Source organism: Misgurnus anguillicaudatus, chromosome 14 (assembly GCF_027580225.2).
Source record: "Misgurnus anguillicaudatus chromosome 14, ASM2758022v2, whole genome shotgun sequence".
Classification (NCBI taxonomy): Eukaryota; Metazoa; Chordata; class Actinopteri; order Cypriniformes; family Cobitidae; genus Misgurnus; species Misgurnus anguillicaudatus.
Genome location: NC_073350.2, coordinates 7,835,271 through 7,852,851, shown reverse-complemented (window position 1 = coordinate 7,852,851; position 17,581 = coordinate 7,835,271). Strand labels below are relative to the sequence as shown.

Genomic DNA, 17,581 nt, shown 5'->3' with positions numbered 1-17,581 from the left:
AAATATGACAAACATGGGCAAGTCTTATATCAAATGAAAGCTCTCGTTCTCAGGAATAAGGCTACCTATAATAAGGTAAAAAAATCGTCTTTTGTAAACGTATGTGAAACTTGAGCATGAACTGCCTCAGATAGCACAGATAGCCACAAATGATACACCATCTTTTATATTAGGTCCTACTCTAAAAAATGAGTCCATTCACAGCATTTTCTTTGGTTGTGTTCATTAATAATCCCTTGCTATTTATTATATGTGCAAAACAAAAAATTAATATTTATATGAAAAATGTATTTTCGCACCCTTCAGTAAAATGAGAATAACTTTTGAATGCGACATGCTAAAGAGATCATTTTTTTTGGGTGTTTACTGTCTGCTGCTGCTAACAAGCAGAACTGTCTGCAGTCTGCTAGAGCACCCAGAACCAGAGTTATACACTATCAAAGACTATTTACAACATAAAAAAAGAAAATTTGGTGTTTCATCATATGAAAAGCAACATAAATAACAATAGTTTTCACAAACAGCAGCTTTTTATGTAACTTCAAAGGGTTTTCTTTAAAATGATATAAAGAAATTGCATTTATTCCACTGTGGTTATGGGAGCACTTCAAATATTTTTAGGTGGAAATTAAATACAAAAAGGGTATTATTCCTCCCATCAGTTGTAGTAAAATAACTTTTGCATAGATTATGATAGAGAAAAATTCCTTTTTCCTCTGTAAGCTGGCAATTGCTGGAATCAAACAAAACTGTCTGCAGGGAGCTGAGGCACTCAGGGCCAGAGTTATACACTTTCAAATAAAAACTTTAGCAAAAAAAACATCAAAAAGCGCCTATTTATTTTTGTGTTTATTAGAGGACTGACATCACATACAACCATGTTTAGCACTTTCAACAGTGTTTTTTGTAATTTCAAATGGTTTCCTGTAAAATGATACCAAACATTTGTATGTTAACCTCTGCATGTGGGTATGGGAAGTTTTTGAAATTGGGTAGGCAAAATCCAGGCGAAAATAGCTTCAGGGTGTAAGAAGTTAATGAATATTTTTGTTTGTTTATAGGGACATGCATTGTAATCTCTTTGTAATACTTTTACTTGTAAAAATTAAGGGGCTTGTCGATGTTGTTTAAATTGATATTGTGAGAAACTGACCCACCTCAGATATACTGCCTGCACAACATGAACATGTGCAATGCACTTTCAACTTGACACCATCAAAAGATAATCCTAGAAAAATAATATGTTTATGACACAGCAAGTCCTAAAGAGGCAAGGCAAGGTAATTTATTTATAAAGCAGTTGACCAATGTGCTGTACATTTGAAACAACATAAAACTACTCACATAAAAGCCAGAGAAAAAAAGATGAGTCTTTAAAAGAGATTGTGGAGGTAGTCCTAAGCGGCAGACTATTCCAAAGCTTGGGGGCACAGACAGAGAAAGCACAATCTCCCCAAGATTTACCCCTAGACTTTGATCAGAAATTTCTTGTCCGAGGACCTAAAGGATCTCGAAGGCAAGTATAAGTGTACTAAATCAAAAAGATACGGTGGTACCATACCATGTAAAAATTTATTTAATGAAGTTTATTCAACTAAGCCGACCAATCAGTGCAAAGATGTGCCTATAAATAGCAGTCCCTCACCTATGTCCCGTGACAGATTTTTTGCAGCATCCCTCCTCCACCCCATCACCTCACTCTCATCTAGTTTCATTTATCACAGTTAAAGAGGGGGGAGTACTCTGGGTTTGGCTAAAATTCAGAGCTCGGAGCCCTCTCCTCGGACAGCACGCCAAATATGTTTTATCTCATTCCCTATCTATTACATGTTAATGCGAGCTTGTGAAAAAACAATTAAATTAATAACTAATGTAAAGAACACAAAATACGGGTAATATGGCCCCTCTTTCAAGACCCTGTTATTTCATTTTTTTATTATAAAATGTTATTTAATTGTGGAAATATTTGACAGTCAGATGAATATGTGTGAATATGTGTATAATCCTGCAGGTTTGTATAGTTACTTATATCCTGAATGAGGCACATTCTAGTTGATTTCTATTTCACATATGATATGATGTGGAACATTGCAACCAACATCATCCCAAAAACCGGAATCTATGAGAGCACCACAATCTTGTGCTCCCTTATAATCATCAGGTTGACCAGAATCCCATTTGGTAAAAGTCAAGGGTTTTCCATCAATGTCTACAAACTGTCCTTCTTTGTCTCTGTCTGTGACTCTAATATATGGCTTCTTACCACTTAATCCACTGGCTAGCGCTACTCTTAGCAACGCTCGGTTTTCTTCAGCATTTCTTGGCAAAGCAATTGTTCCACCAATTTCCTTGCACCATTTAATCCCATTATTAAAATTTTCTACAACACCATCATAAACAAAGTATTTCTGTCCAACCTTTCTGAATGTATCAAAACTTGCAAATTTCTCCATTATGGCAATCTTGGTGTTTAGATGCTGGATCTCAGATTTTAAAGATGTGATGTCATCTCCAGGATGCCCTGAAAATTAAACATTTACAAGATAGCTGATATGCATTATTAAAATTTTAAAATTAGCTGTGAAAAATCTGAACAAAATAACATATTATAACTTAAAGGGGCGGTTTCCCGGACAGGGATTAGACTAGTCCTAGACTAAAACATTTTTAAGAGCTGTCCAAACTGAAAACAACTTGCACTGCCATATCTTAAAATACATCAGGGCCCTTTGTTTTGCCACAAAATGCACACAGATAATGTTTTTAGTAAGGCATATTTGTTAAAACTAGTTATATTTCATAATTAAACTAAGGCCTAGTCCAGGATTAAGCTAATCCCTGTCCGGGAAACCGCCCCATAATGTTTGATACCTGGTAGACCTGGTGGCCCTGTTAGTCCTTGTGGTCCAGGTGGTCCTGCTTTACCTGCTGGTCCCTGCACATCCACTCCTGTGACAGAAAAGTAAAAAAGATAAATCTTTTTCATCTGTCTTCATCACGATTTCCTGTTAACCACAGACCCAATTACTGCACTCATGCACTTAAACTCTCACACAAACCTGGCTCTCCCTTCTCTCCTTTAGGTCCAATGACCCCATCTTTTCCATCTCTACCATCTCTTCCAGGCAGACCGTTGTGTCCAGGAGTGCCTGGTACTCCACCATAAGCAGGACAGTTTAGGTTTGGAGGTTCAGCTCCATGCAAGAGTCCAGACTGAAGCATCAGAAGAACAATGACGTACACTGGTGCCATCTGCTGGTGTAACGTAAGAAAACTTTGCTAAACTTTCCAGGACCTTAAACACAATGGCCCTCATTTATCAAAAGTGCGTACACCAAATTTCCAGCGTACACCTTGCGTACACCCAAAACCACGGTGACTTTGAGATTTATCAATATGGACGTTGGCGTACGGCACGCTCAAATCCTACGCCTGCTCAGGAGGTGGTGTACGCACGTTTTGAGTTAGGAAATGCACAGAAAAAAATTCCTAACACAACAAAACGCACTTACAAACTAAAATAGTATATGATATATTATGACCCACTGTAAAAAAAAACAACAACAATAGTATTTATAAACTTAAGTTTTTTTTTTTGCAACATGAACTTCAATGTTTAATTTGTGTGATTTTACCAAAGCATTTGATTTGTATGCATATGTATTCCTTAAGTTGCGAGCCATTTCAGGGCAGAGCACGTGAGCGGATCGGAGCGTTGAGCGGTGCAGTAATGCCATCAGAGCGCCTTTTTCCGAAAATTCCGCTCGCTGAACCCAGAACGCCCTTTGATAATTTGCTAGTTCGAGAATCTGTAAAAACGTCTAGCAATAAGTTATGGAATTCAAGCCTTATACATAAATGTAAAGTAAAAATCAAAGTTAAGATTGGACAGGAAGAAAACATTAAAAGGGAGTGTGGAGAGACTGTAAAAGCAAATATTCATCCTGGAATCTGAAGCGGCACATTGCAAGAAAGCACAAGGATGTGCTACGAAAACATGGTAATAATGCATCAAAAGGTAAGCTAGTTACATACCATTCGATGATAAATAAATACAGATGAGGTAAGGTAAAATGCTTGTGTTGAATGGAGCCATAAATCCGATCATGATGACATGCGGACAAAATCATGGCCACGAATTATCTTTTATGCAACATCCCAGCTAGATATAAAAAGTTCTAAGAACGTTCCCTGAAAGTTCCCGAATGTTCCCAAAAACATTCTGCCAGCGTTGAAAGCGGCTGGTTTTTTTTGGGTTCTGGGAGCGTTTCTGTTGTCTGAACGTTAGAGTAATGTTACATTTTACCATTTTAAACGTTATGACAATGTCATGTTTTAATGTTCAAACAATGTTTAAAACAACAACTGTTTATTATATTGACTTGTTTGATTGTTGTGTGAATGATGGAGAAACATTGCATTTTATTGTTTTATAGAACATTGTTTCTGGGTGTTTAGTGAATGTGTTGCTGTGGAGGGCTCAGTTCACTTATTGGGTTTGGATGTTGATGTTTGTTTCATTTTGGGTCACCATTATTGTGATTAGTGTTTGTTTTAGTTGGTCTCTTGACACTTGACTTTTTGCTTGCTAGTTTTTTCCTGGTTGTGTTAACTTTGTGTTAATGCACCACATTTGTTATGAACATGCCAAGTTAATAGTGTTATTCTGTGGTTGTTGGTGCATAATGGTGGGGATCATCACCTAATTCATTTACTAATCAAAACTTTATTTTCTGTCAAAAATGTAAATGAGATCCAGCACTTTCACAGCATTTTGTCATTAAGGAGTTTTAGAAACTTTGGACAAAAAATATCTGGTGTATAACTGGGATGCACAAACATCAAGAACCAGACCACGAATCCCAACCATGGCGACAATCAAATGAAAAACTTCATGCTGCAATGCATGCTGGGTATTAACAAATTACAAACCTCATTCAGGACTCCCAGCATGCACTGCAGCATGGATAAATAAGGATTTTTTTTAACAATTTTAATTGTCACCATGGTTGAGATTCATAGTCTGATTCTTGATGTTTGGGCATCCCAACTATACAGCGGATATTTTTTGTCCAAAGTTTCTAAAACTCCTTAATGACAAACTGCTGTGAAAGAGTTGGATCTAATATACAATATTGGCAGGAAATAAACTTTTGATTAGTAAATGAATTAGGTGATGATCTTTAGAGTTATACCAACTACCACAGAAATACATTAATAACTTTTCATAACAAATGTGGTGCATTAACACAAAGTTAACACAACCAGGAAAAAACTAGTAGGCAAAAAGTCAAGTGTCAAGAGACCAACTAAAACAAACACGAATCACAATAAGGGTGACTTGAAGTGAAACATCAACATCTAAACCTAGTAAGGGAATTGAGTTTTCTACAGCAATATATTTACTACATACAGAAATAATGTTTTATAAAATAATAAAATGCAATGTTTCTCTATCATTTACATAACAATTAAACAAGTCAATATAATAAACAGTTGTTGTTTTAAACATTGTGTGAGCATTGAAACATGACATTGTCATAACGTTTAAAAATGGTAAAATGTAACGTTACTCTAACGATCAGACAACAGAAACGTTCCTAGAACTTAAAAAAAACTGGCCGCTTTTAACGTTGGCAGAATGTTTTTGGGAACATTGGGAACTTTCAGGGAACGTTCTTAGAACTTTTTATTTCTAGCTGGGATTATGGACACTTCTTTTTCTTATTTAGTCTAAAGTATGGCCATAAATTTAGAATTTGTTCCCAATATTCAACAGTTTGTTCCTTGGAATTAATTATTATAATATTTCGTAATTACTATTACAATTATTATTACTTCAAATTATGAATTAGCTTAGTAAAACATGTAGATGTCGTGGAAACAAATTGTTAATTTGAATTATATCCGGAGCTCCGTATCAAACTGGATCTAAGATACAGCTAACAAACAACTGTATGTAAATACAGAACAACACACTACAAACGTTACTACATCATTTTAAAATATTATTTAAAAAAATTAACTGAACCATTAAGCAGACATAGAATTTAGATGTAGGCAACAGTAAATAATAATAATCATAATAAATAATTATTCTTCTAAATATCAATTAATAACAAAAATAATAAGAAGAATATTACAAATTGTCATCCAATTATTAATGTGTCTTTAATCCCACTCTTTAAACTCCCAAATAAAACAATTTTGTTTCTTTTCACTTCCCCGGATTCTCTTCTTTGCCGTCTTTCGTGTGTCAATGGCGTAAAATGAGGGCGTGGGGGGAGGCGGAGACTTGAATTTATATGGGCGTGTTATTCTAATGACGATCGTTTTCAGCCGCGGCATTTATGAAGGGCAGATATTGCGTACACCTGAATATCAACGGTACGCACAGTTTCATAAATCAGGCGGTGAGAGGAGTGTAAGCATAATCTTACGCCAACATATACGCCCGTTTCTACGCAAGAATGATAAATGAGGGCCAATCACTTTATAGTAAGAAGATATTCCAGTGATCTTACTGAAACTTAATTTAAATCCAGAACTTACTTTCATACAAATTAAAGAATAATCATTAAACTAGATAGAAAAGTTCGTCGGAACAAACTTTATGTTGGCTTGAGAAAGCCTAGTCTGAGAGTAGAGTTTGACAACTTAGCATGAAGCTATCATTATTTAAGATAAAGCTAGCATGATTTAACATGAAGCGAACATGATTTAGCATGAAGCTAGCATGATTTAGCATGAAGCTAGCATGATTTTAACATTAAGCTAGCATGATGCTTACACGATTTAGCATGAAGTTAGCATGAAGCTAGCATAATTTAACATGAGGCTAGCATGATGATAGCATGATTAGCATAAAGCTAGCATGATGCTAGCATGATTAGCATGAAGCAAGCATGATGCTAGCATGGTTAGCATGATGCTAACATCATTAGCATGAAGCTAGCATGATTAGCATGAAGCTAGCATGATTAGCATGAAGCTAGCATGATGTTTGCATGATTAGCATGAAGCTAGCATGAAGTTAGCATGATTAGCATGAAGCTAGCATGATGTTAGCATGATTAGCATGATGCTAGCATGATTAGCATGATGCGAACATGATTAGCATGAAGCTAGCATGATGTTAGCATGAAGCTAGCATGATGTTAGCATGAAGCTAGCATGATGTTAGCATGATTAGCATGAAGCTAGTATGATTAGCATGAAGCTAGCATGATATTAGCATGATTAGCATGAAGGGAGCATGAAGTTAGCATGATTAGCATGAAGCTAGCATGATTAGCATGATGCTAGCATGATTAGCATAAAGCTAGCATGATGACAGCATGATTAGCATGAAGCTAGCATGATGCTAGCATGATTAGCATAATGCTAACATGATTAGCATGAAGCAAGCATGATGGTAGCATGGTTAGCATGATGCTAACATGATTAGCATGAAGCTAGCATGATTAGCATGAAGCTAGCATGATTAGCATGAAGTTAGCATGATTAGCATGAAGTTAGCATGATGTTAGCATGAAGCTAGCATGATGTTAGCATGATTAGCATGAAGCTAGTATGATTAGCATGAAGCTAGCATGATACTAGCATGATAAGCATGAAGCTGGCATGAAGTTAGCATGATTAGCATGAAGCTAGCATAATGTTAGCATGAAGCTAGCATGATTAGCATGAAGCTAACATGATGCTAGCATGATTAGCATGAAGCTAGCATGAAGTTTGCATGATTAGCATGAAGTTAACATGATGCTAGCATGATTAACATGAAGCTAGCATGAAGCTAGCATGATTAGCATGAAGCTAGCATGAAGTTTGCATGATTAGCATGAAGTTAGCATGATGCTAGCATGATTAACATGAAGCTAGCATGAAGCTAGCATGAAGCTAGCATGATTAGCATGAAGCTAGCATGATATTAGCATGATTAGCATGAAGGGAGCATGAAGTTAGCATGATTAGCATGAAGCTAGCATGATTAGCATGATGCTAGCATGATTAGCATAAAGCTAGCATGATGACAGCATGATTAGCATGAAGCTAGCATGATGCTAGCATGATTAGCATAATGCTAACATGATTAGCATGAAGCAAGCATGATGGTAGCATGGTTAGCATGATGCTAACATGATTAGCATGAAGTTTGCATGATTAGCATGAAGTTAGCATGATGCTAGCATGATTAACATGAAGCTAGCATGAAGCTAGCATGAAGCTAGCATGATTAGCATGAAGCTAGCATGAAGCTAGCATGATTAGCATGAAGCTAGCATGATTAGCAGGAAGCTAGCATGAAGCTAACATTTATTGCGTTGCTAGGGTACTAAGTTTGGTTGCTAGGGAGAAAATTGGCATCCCATAATGATCACACTTCAAGCCAGAAGTAAAACGGTCCAACCCCCGTGTCTCTATGATGTTCTGAAGCGGAGATATAAGGCTTTGTTTATTCCGTTGCTAGGGTACTAAGTTTGGTTGCTAGGGAGAAAATTGGCATCCCATAATGATTACACTTTAAGCCACAAGTAAAACGGTCCAACCCCTGTGTCTCTACGATGTTCAGATCCAGAGATATAAGGCTTTGTTTATTATGTTGCTAGGGTCTTCATATTTTGTTGCTAGGGGCGTGGCTTAATACCTCAATAAGAATCCCAAGAGACTGATTGGATGCCTGAGTAAAATGAGCCCACCCCTATGTCTCTATGACACTCTAGTGCAAAGATATCCATCTGGGCTTTTTATAATGGTAGTCTATGGGAGATGTTGCTAGGGTACCCAAAATTGTTGCTAGGGGCGTGGCTTAATAGCTCTGGGGTGATCCTAAGAGACTGATTGGATGCTTGAGTAAAATTAGCCCACCCCCATGTCTCTAAGACACTCTAAAGTGAAGATATTCCATCTGGGACGCTTTTATTCCCTTTTATGGGCATGTTTCCTGCCCCATTATAAGTCAATGGGAAATTTTGGGGGCCCCTTACACCCCAGGGGTACAGCTTACACCCCATTGTGAGGTATGTTCTTACACAGCCTGTCAGCCTCCTTAAATGTGGTAAGCCACAAGTTTCTACAAGTTTCTCACTCGCAGCTATGACCCGTCAAAGTTTGTCTCAATGTTAAGTCAATGGAAATTTTGGGGTGTTTCAGCGCCCCGTTTAGGAATTCGGAAGGTCCCATCAGTTAAAAAAGATATAGCAACTCGAGTCAGATCAGACCGAAGGTATGTCCAAAGTTTGATGGCTGTAGCTTGAAAGCTCTAGGACGAGTTAGAGTTAGAAATTTTGTCTCAGAAAACACGGAAGAATAATAATAACTAGATAGGTACATTTCCTGAAGAAAATGTGAAGTGGTGCTTGCCGTGGCAAAATTCTGGGGGCAATGTATGATTATACTCCAAGTCACGAGTCAAACGGTCCAACCCCCGTGTCTCTACGATGTTCTGATGTGGAGATATAAGGCTTTGTTTATTGAAGGTAGTATGATTACCATGAAGCTAGCATGATGTTAGCATAAATAACGTGAAGGTAGTATGATGTTAACATGATTAACATGAAGCTAGCATAAAGCGAACATCATTAGCATGAAGCTAACATGATGTTAATATGATTAGCATGAAGTTAGCATGATGTTAGCATGATTATCAGGAAGTTGGCATGATGTTAGCATGATTAGCATGAAGTTAGCATGAAGTTAACATGAAGCTAGCATGATGTTAACATGATTAGCATGAAGCTAGCATGAAGCTAACAAGATTAGCATGAAGTTAGCATGAAGCTAACAAGATTAGCATGAAGTTAGCATGAAGCTAGCATTAAGCTAGCATGATTAGCATGAAGCTAGCATGAAGCTAACATGATTAGCATGAAGCTAGCATGATTAGCATGAAGCTAGCATGATTAGCATGATGTTAGCATGATTAGCATGATGTTAGCATGAAGCTAGCATGCAGCTAGCATAATTAGCATGAAGCTAGCATGATTAGCATGAAGCTAGCATGAAGCTAACATGATCAGCATGAAGCTAGCATGATTAGCATGAAGCTAGCATGATGTTAGCATGATGTTAGCATGATTAACATGATGTTAGCATGATTAGCATGAAGCTAGCATGAAGCTAGCATGAAGCTAACATGAAGCTAGCATGATTAGCATGAAGCTAGCATGAAGCTAACATGATTAGCATGAGGCTAGCATGATTAGCATGACGCTAGCATGATTAGCATCAAGCTAGCATGATGTTAGCTTGATGTTAGCATGATTAGCATGAAGCTAACATGATTAACATGAAGTTAGCATGAAGCTAGCATGATTAGCATGAAGCTAGCATGATTAGCATGAAGCTAGCATGATGTTAGCATGAAGCTAACATGATTAGCATGAAGCTAACATGATGTTAGCATGATTAGCATGATGTTAGCATGATTAGCATGATGATAGCATGAAGCTAGCATGATGTTAGCATGATGTTAGCATGATTAGCATGAAGTTAGCCTGATGTTAGCATGATTAGCATGATGTTAGCATGATTAGCATGAAGTTAGCATGATGTTAGAATAATTAGCATAAAGATAGCATGATGTTAGCATGATTAGCATGAAGCTAGCATGATGTTAGCATGATTAGCAAGAAGTTAACATGAAGTTAGCATGAAGCTAGCATGATTTAACGTGAAGTTAGCAAGATTTATTATGAAATTAGCATTAAGCTAGCATGAAACTAGCATGAAGCTAGTATGACATAGCATTAAGCTAGCATGAAGCTAACATGACCCAAAGACCCAACCCCCATGTCTCTATGATGTTCGGATCCAGAGATATAAGGCTTTGTTTATTATGTTGCTAGGGTGCTCATATTTGGTTGTTAGGGGCGTGGCTTGGGAGTGGCCAACAATGTGGCCAGTTATTACACTCTGAGTCACAAGTAAAATGGTCCAACCCCCGTTTCTCTACGATGTTCTGATGCGGAGATATAAGGCTTTGTTTATTCGGTTGCTAGGGTGCTCATATTTGGTTGCTAGGGGCGTGGCTTCGGAGTGGCCAATGATGTGGCCAGTTATTACACTCCGAGTCACAAGTAAAACGGTCCAACCCCCGTGTCTCTACGATGTTCTGATGCCGAGATATAACTGTTTGAGTTTTATGTTGCTAGGGTGCTCAAAAGTGGTTGCTAGGGGCGTGGCATACTAACTCTTTACGGATGCTGAGAGACTGATTGGATGCCTGAGTAAAATGAGCCCACCCCCATGTCTCTATGACACTGTGCTGCAAAGATATCCACCTGGGCATTTTATAATGGCAGTCTATGGGAGATGTTGCTAGGGTGCCCAAAACGGTTGCTAGGGTAACCTTACACCCCATTGTGGGGGACGTCCTGACAGAGTCTAGCACCCTCTTCAATTTTAGTAACCCACATGTTTCTATGACATCCTCACTCGGACCTATGACCCGTCAAATTTTTTTCGCAATGTTAGTCTATGGGATTTTCGCCCCATTGACTTTCCATTAGGGCACTTTTGGGGACCTCTTACACCCCAGGGGTACAACTTACACCCTAACGTGATGTATGTTCTTACAGAGCCTACCACCCTCTTCAAATGCTGTAACCCACATGTTTCTACAAAATCCTCGAGTGGAGCTATGACCTGCCAAAGTTCGACGCAATGTAAAGTCAATGGGACGTTTTCGGGAGGTTTTTCGCGCCCCTTTCAGAAATCCTGCACCCGATCGCTTATAAAAGTCATAGCACACCTCTCCTCAATAATCCGGTCGATTTGAGCCCTCTTTCATGGCACTATGGCAAACCGTGCGGGACGAGTTACGCGCCGAAAAAGTGTCCAGAAAAAGAAGAATAATAACTAGATAGGTACATTTCCTGAAGAAAATGTGAGTGGTGCTTGCCGTGGCAAAATTCTGGGGACAGTATATGATTATACTCCAAGCCAATAGTAAAAAGATCCAACTCCCGTGTCTCTACGATGTAGGCTGTGTTTATCCGGTTGCTAGGGTACTGTATTTGGTTGCTAGGGAAAAATTTGGCATCCACTAGTGATTACATCCCAAATCACCAGTCAAACGGTCCAACCCCCATGTCTGTACAATGTTCTGATGCGGAGATATAAGGCTTTGTTTACTCTGTTGCTAGGGTACTGTATTTGGTTGCTAGGAAAAAAATTGGCATCCACTTGTGATTACCCTCCGAGTCACGAGTCAAACGGTCCAACCCCCGTGTCTCTACGATGTTCTGATGCTGAGATATAAGGCTTTGTTTACTCTGTTGCTAGGGTACTGTATTTGGTTGCTAGGGAAAATATTGGCATCCCATAGTGATTACCCGCCGAGTCACAAGTCAAACGGTCCCACCCCCGTGTCTCTACGATGTTCTGATGCGGAGATATAAAGCTTTGTTTACTCTGTTGCTAGGGTACTGTATTTGGTTGCTAGGGAAATAATTGGCATCCCATAATGATTACACTCTGAGTCACGAGTCAAACGGTCCAACCCCCGTGTCTCTACGATGTTCGGATGCCGAGATATAAGGCTTTGTTTACTCTGTTGCTAGGGTACTGTATTTGGTTGCTAGGGAAAAAATTGGCATCCCATAATGATTACACTCTGAGTCACGAGTCAAACGGTCCAACCCCGTGTCTCTACGATGTTCTGATGCGGAGATATAAGGCATTGTTTACTCTGTTGCTAGGGTACTGTATTTGGTTGCTAGGGAAAAAATTGGCATCCCATAATGATTACACTCTGAGTCACAAGTCAAACGGTCCAACCCCCGTGTCTCTACGATGTTCTGATGCGGAGATATAAGGCTTTGTTTACTCTGTTGCTAGGGTACTGTATTTGGTTGCTAGGGAAAAACTGGCATCCCATAATGATTACACTCTGAGTCACGAGTCAAACGGTCCAACCCCCGTGTCTCTATGATGTTCTGATGCGGAGAGATAAGGCTTTGTTTACTCTGTTGCTAGGGTACTGTATTTGGTTGCTAGGGAAAAAATTGGCATCCCATAATGATTACACTCCGAGTCACGAGTCAAACGGTCCAACCCCCGCGTCTCTACGATGTTCGGATGCCGAGATATAACTGTTTGAATTTTATGTTGCTAGGGTGCTCAAAAGTGGTTGCTAGGGGCGTGGCTTAATACCTATGTAAGGATCCTGAGAGACTGATTGGATGCCTGAGTAAAATGAGCCCACCCCCATGTCTCTATGACACTGTGGTGCAAAGATATCCATCTGGGCATTTTATAATGGCAGTCTATGGGAGATGTTGCTAGGGTGCCCAAAATTGTTGCTAGGGGCGTGGCTTAATAGCTCTGGGATGATCCTGAGGGACTGATTGGATGCCCGAGTGAAATGAGCCCACCCACTTATCTCTATGACACTGTAAAGCAAAGATATCCCATCTGGAACTTTTTTATTCCCTTATATGGGCATGTTTCCTGCCCCATTATAAGTCAATGGGAAAATTCGGGTGCCTCTTACACCCCAGGGGTACAACTTACACCCCATTGTGATCCATGTTCTTACAGAGTCTACCACCCTCTTCAAATGTTGTAACCCACATGTTTCTATAAAATCCTCGAGCGGAGCTATGACTCGTCAAAGTTGGGCGCAATGTTAAGTCAATGGGATTTTTCGGGTGGTTTTTCGTCCCCCTTTCGGAAATCCTGCACCCAATCGCTTATAAAAGTCATAGCACACCTCTCCTCAATAAGCCGGTCGATTTGAGCCCTCTTTCATGGGTCTACGACAAACCGTGCGGGACGAGTTAGGTGCCGAAAAAACGTGCAGACATAAGAATAATAATTATAATAATAAGTATGCAAGATAGTAATAGTGATGCCTTGCATAAATGCAAGCACCACTAACTAGATAGGTACATTTCCTGAAGAAAATGTGAAGTGGTGCTTGCCGTGGCAAATTTCTGGGGACAGTATATGATTATACTTCCAGTTATGAGTAAAACGATCCAACCCCCATGTCTCTACGATGTTCTGATGCGGAGATATAAGGCTTTGTTTATTCAGTTGCTAGGGTATTGTATTTGGTTGCTAGGGAGAAAATTGCCATCCACTAGTGATTACACTCCGAGTCACAAGTCAAATGATCAAACCCCCATGTCTCTACGATGTTCTGATACGGAGATATAAGGCTTTGTTTATTTAGTTGCTAGGGTACAGTATTTGGTTGCTAGGGAAAAAATTGGCATCCCATAATGATTACACTCTGAGTCATTAGTCATACGGTCCAACCCCCGTGTCTCTACGACGTTCTGATGCGGAGATATAAGGCTTTGTTTACTCTGTTGCTAGGGTACTGTATTTGGTTGCTAGGGAAAAAATTGGCATCCCATAATGATTACACTCCGAGTCACGAGTCAAACGGTCCAACCCCCGTGTCTCTACGATGTTCTGATGCGGAGATATAAGGCTTTGTTTACTCTGTTGCTAGGGTACTGTATTTGGTTGCTAGGGAAAAAATTGGCATCCCATAATGATTACACTCTGAGTCATTAGTCATACGGTCCAACCCCCGTGTCTCTACGACGTTCTGATGGGGAGATATAAGGCTTTGTTTACTTTGTTGCTAGGGTACTGTATTTGGTTGCTAGGGAAAAAATTGGCATCCCATAATGATTACAGTCTGAGTCATTAGTCATATGGTCTAACCCCCGTGTCTCTACGACGTTCTGATGCGGAGATATAAGGCTTTGTTTACTCTGTTGCTAGGGTACTGTATTCGGTTGCTAGGGAAAAAATTGGCATCCCATAATGATTACACTCTGAGTCACGAGTCAAACGGTCCAACCCCCGTGTCTCTACGATGTTCTGATGCGGAGATGTAAGGCTTTGTTTACTCTGTTGCTAGGGTACTGTATTTGGTTGCTAGGGAAAAAAATGGCATCCACTAGTGATTACCCGCCGAGTCACAAGTCAAACGGTCCAACCCCCGTGTCTCTACAATGTTCTGATGCGGAGATATAAGGGTTTGTTTACTCTGTTGCTAGGGTACTGTATTTGGTTGCTAGGGAAAAAAATGGCATCCCATAATGATTACACTCCGAGTCACGAGTCAAACAGTCCAACCCCCGTGTCTCTACGATGTTCTGAGGCGGAGATATAAGGCTTTGTTTACTCTGTTGCTAGGGTACTGTATTTGGTTGCTAGGGAAAAAATTGGCATCCCATAATGATTACACTCTGAGTCAAGAGTCAAACGGTCCAACCCCCGTGTCTCTACGATGTTCTGATGCGGAGATATAACTGTTTGAATTTTATGTTGCTAGGGTGCTCAAAAGTGGTTGCTAGGGGCGTGGCTTAATACCTATGTAAGGATCCTGAGAGACTGATTGGATGCCTGAGTAAAATGAGCCCACCCCCATGTCTCTATGACACTGTGGTGCAAAGATATCCATCTGGGCATTTTATAATGGCAGTCTATGGGAGATGTTGCTAGGGTGCCCAAAATTGTTGCTAGGGGCGTGGCTTAATAGCTCTGGGATGATCCTGAGAGACTGATTGGATGCCCGATTGAAATGAGCCCACCCACTTATCTCTACGACACTGTAAAGCAAAGATATCCCATCTGGAACTGTTTTAATCCCTTATATGGGCATGTTTCCTGCCCCATTACAAGTCAATGGGAATTTTCGGGTGCCTCTTACACCCCAGGGGTACAACTTACACCCCAATGTCATGTATGTTCTTACATAGCCTACCACCCTCTTCAAATGTGGTAACCCACATGTTTCTATGAAATCCTCACTCGTACCTATGACCCGTCAAAATTTTTGCAATGTTAAGTCTATGGGATTTCCCCCCATTGACTTTTCATTGGGGCACTTTTGGGCGCCTCTTACACCCCAGGGGTACAACTTACACCCCAATGTGATGGATGTTCTTACAGAGCCTACCACCCTCTTCAAATGTTGTAACCCACATTTTTCTACAAAATCCTCGAGGGGAGCTATGACTCGCCAAAGTTGGGCGCAATGTTAAGTCAATGGGATTTTTCGGGTGGTTTTTCGCCCCCCTTTCGGAAATCCTGCACCCGATCGCTTATAAAAGTCATAGCACACCTCTCCTCAATAATCCGGTCGATTTGAGCCCTCTTTCATGGGTCTACGACAAAGCGTGCGGGACGAGTTACGCGCCGAAAAAAGTGTCCGGATGTAAGAAGAAGAAGAAGAAGAAGAAAAATATCCCTGAGGAATAGTAATAGTGATGCTTTGCATAAATGCAAGCACCACTAACTAGATAGGTACATTTCCTGAAGAAAATGTGAAGTGGTGCTTGCCGTGGCAAAATTCCGGGGACCATATATGATTATACTCCAAGCCAAAAGTAAAACCATCCAACTCCCGTGTCTCTACGATGTTCTGGTGCGGAGATATAAGGCTTTGTTTACTCTGTTGCTAGGGTACTGTATTTGGTTGCTAGGGAAAAAATTGCCATCCACTAGTGATTACCCTCCGAGTCACGACTCAAACTGTCCAACCCCCGTGTCTCTACGATGTTCTGATGCGGAGATATAAGGCTTTGTTTACTCTGTTGCTAGGGTACTGTATTTGGTTGCTAGGGAAAAAATTGGCATCCCCTAGTGATTACACGCCGAGTCACGAGTCAAACGGTCCAACCCCCGTGTCTCTACAATGTTCTGATGCGGAGATATAAGGCTTTGTTTACTCTGTTGCTAGGGTACTGCATTTAGTTGCTAGGGAAAAAATTGGCATCCCATAGTGATTACCCGCCGAGTCACAAGTCAAACGGTCCAACCCCCGTGTCTCTACGATGTTCTGATGCGGAGATATAAGGCTTTGTTTACTCTGTTGCTAGGGTATTGTATTTGGTTGCTAGGGGGAAAATTGGCATCCACTGGTGATTACACTCCAAGTCACAAGTCAAACGGTCCAACCCCCGTGTCTCTACGATGTTCTGATGCTGAGATATGAGGCTTTGTTTACTCTGTTGCTAGGGTACTGTATTTGGTTGCTAGGGACAAAATTGGCATCCCATAGTGATTACATTTTGAGTCACGAATCAAACGGTCCAACCCCCGTGTCTCTACGATGTTCTGATGCGGAGATATAAGGCTTTGTTTACTCTGTTGCTAGGGTACTGTATTTGGTTGCTATGGAAAAATTGGCATCTCATAGTGATTACACAGATCACGAGTCAAACGGTCCAACCCCCGTGTTTCTACGATGTTCTGATGCTGAGATATAAGGCTTTGTTTACTCTGTTGCTAGGGTACTGTATTTGGTTGCTAGGGAAAAAATTGGCATCCCATAGTGATTACACACTGAGTCACGAGTCAAACGGTCCAACCCCCGTGTCTCTACGATGTTCTGATGCTGAGATATGAGGCTTTGTTTACTCTGTTGCTAGGGTACTGTATTTGGTTGCTAGGGAAAAAAATGGCATCCCATAGTGATTACATTCTGAGTCACGAGTCAAACGGTCCAAGCCCCGTGTCTCTACGATGTTCTGATGCTGAGATATGAGGCTTTGTTTACTCTGTTGCTAGGGTACTGTATTTGGTTGCTAGGGAAAAAATTGGCATCCCATAG

At 40.2% G+C, this 17,581-nt stretch overlaps 2 protein-coding genes across 4 annotated transcripts in view; both read right to left on the bottom strand.

Moving 5' to 3' along the window:
* Window positions 1-17,581, bottom strand: part of prr13 (proline rich 13) — a 359,338-nt gene that overhangs the window by 72,021 nt on the left and 269,736 nt on the right. The window lies entirely within an intron of this gene.
* LOC129428031 (mannose-binding protein A-like) overlaps window positions 1,293-17,581 on the bottom strand; it is a 66,736-nt gene continuing 50,447 nt past the window's right edge. Inside the window, exons 2-4 of one of the 3 annotated variants that reach the window (XM_055184892.2) lie at window positions 3,060-3,255; window positions 2,881-2,949; window positions 1,293-2,521 (exon numbers count right to left, since the gene is read on the bottom strand). In XM_055184892.2, the coding sequence (XP_055040867.2) occupies window positions 2,049-2,521; window positions 2,881-2,949; window positions 3,060-3,255 (738 nt within the window). In that variant the 3' untranslated portion in view covers window positions 1,293-2,048. Of the gene's footprint in view, window positions 2,522-2,871; window positions 2,950-3,059; window positions 3,256-17,581 lie in introns of all 3 variants that reach the window. The other 2 variants (XM_055184890.2, XM_055184891.2) reach the window with 2 other exon arrangements.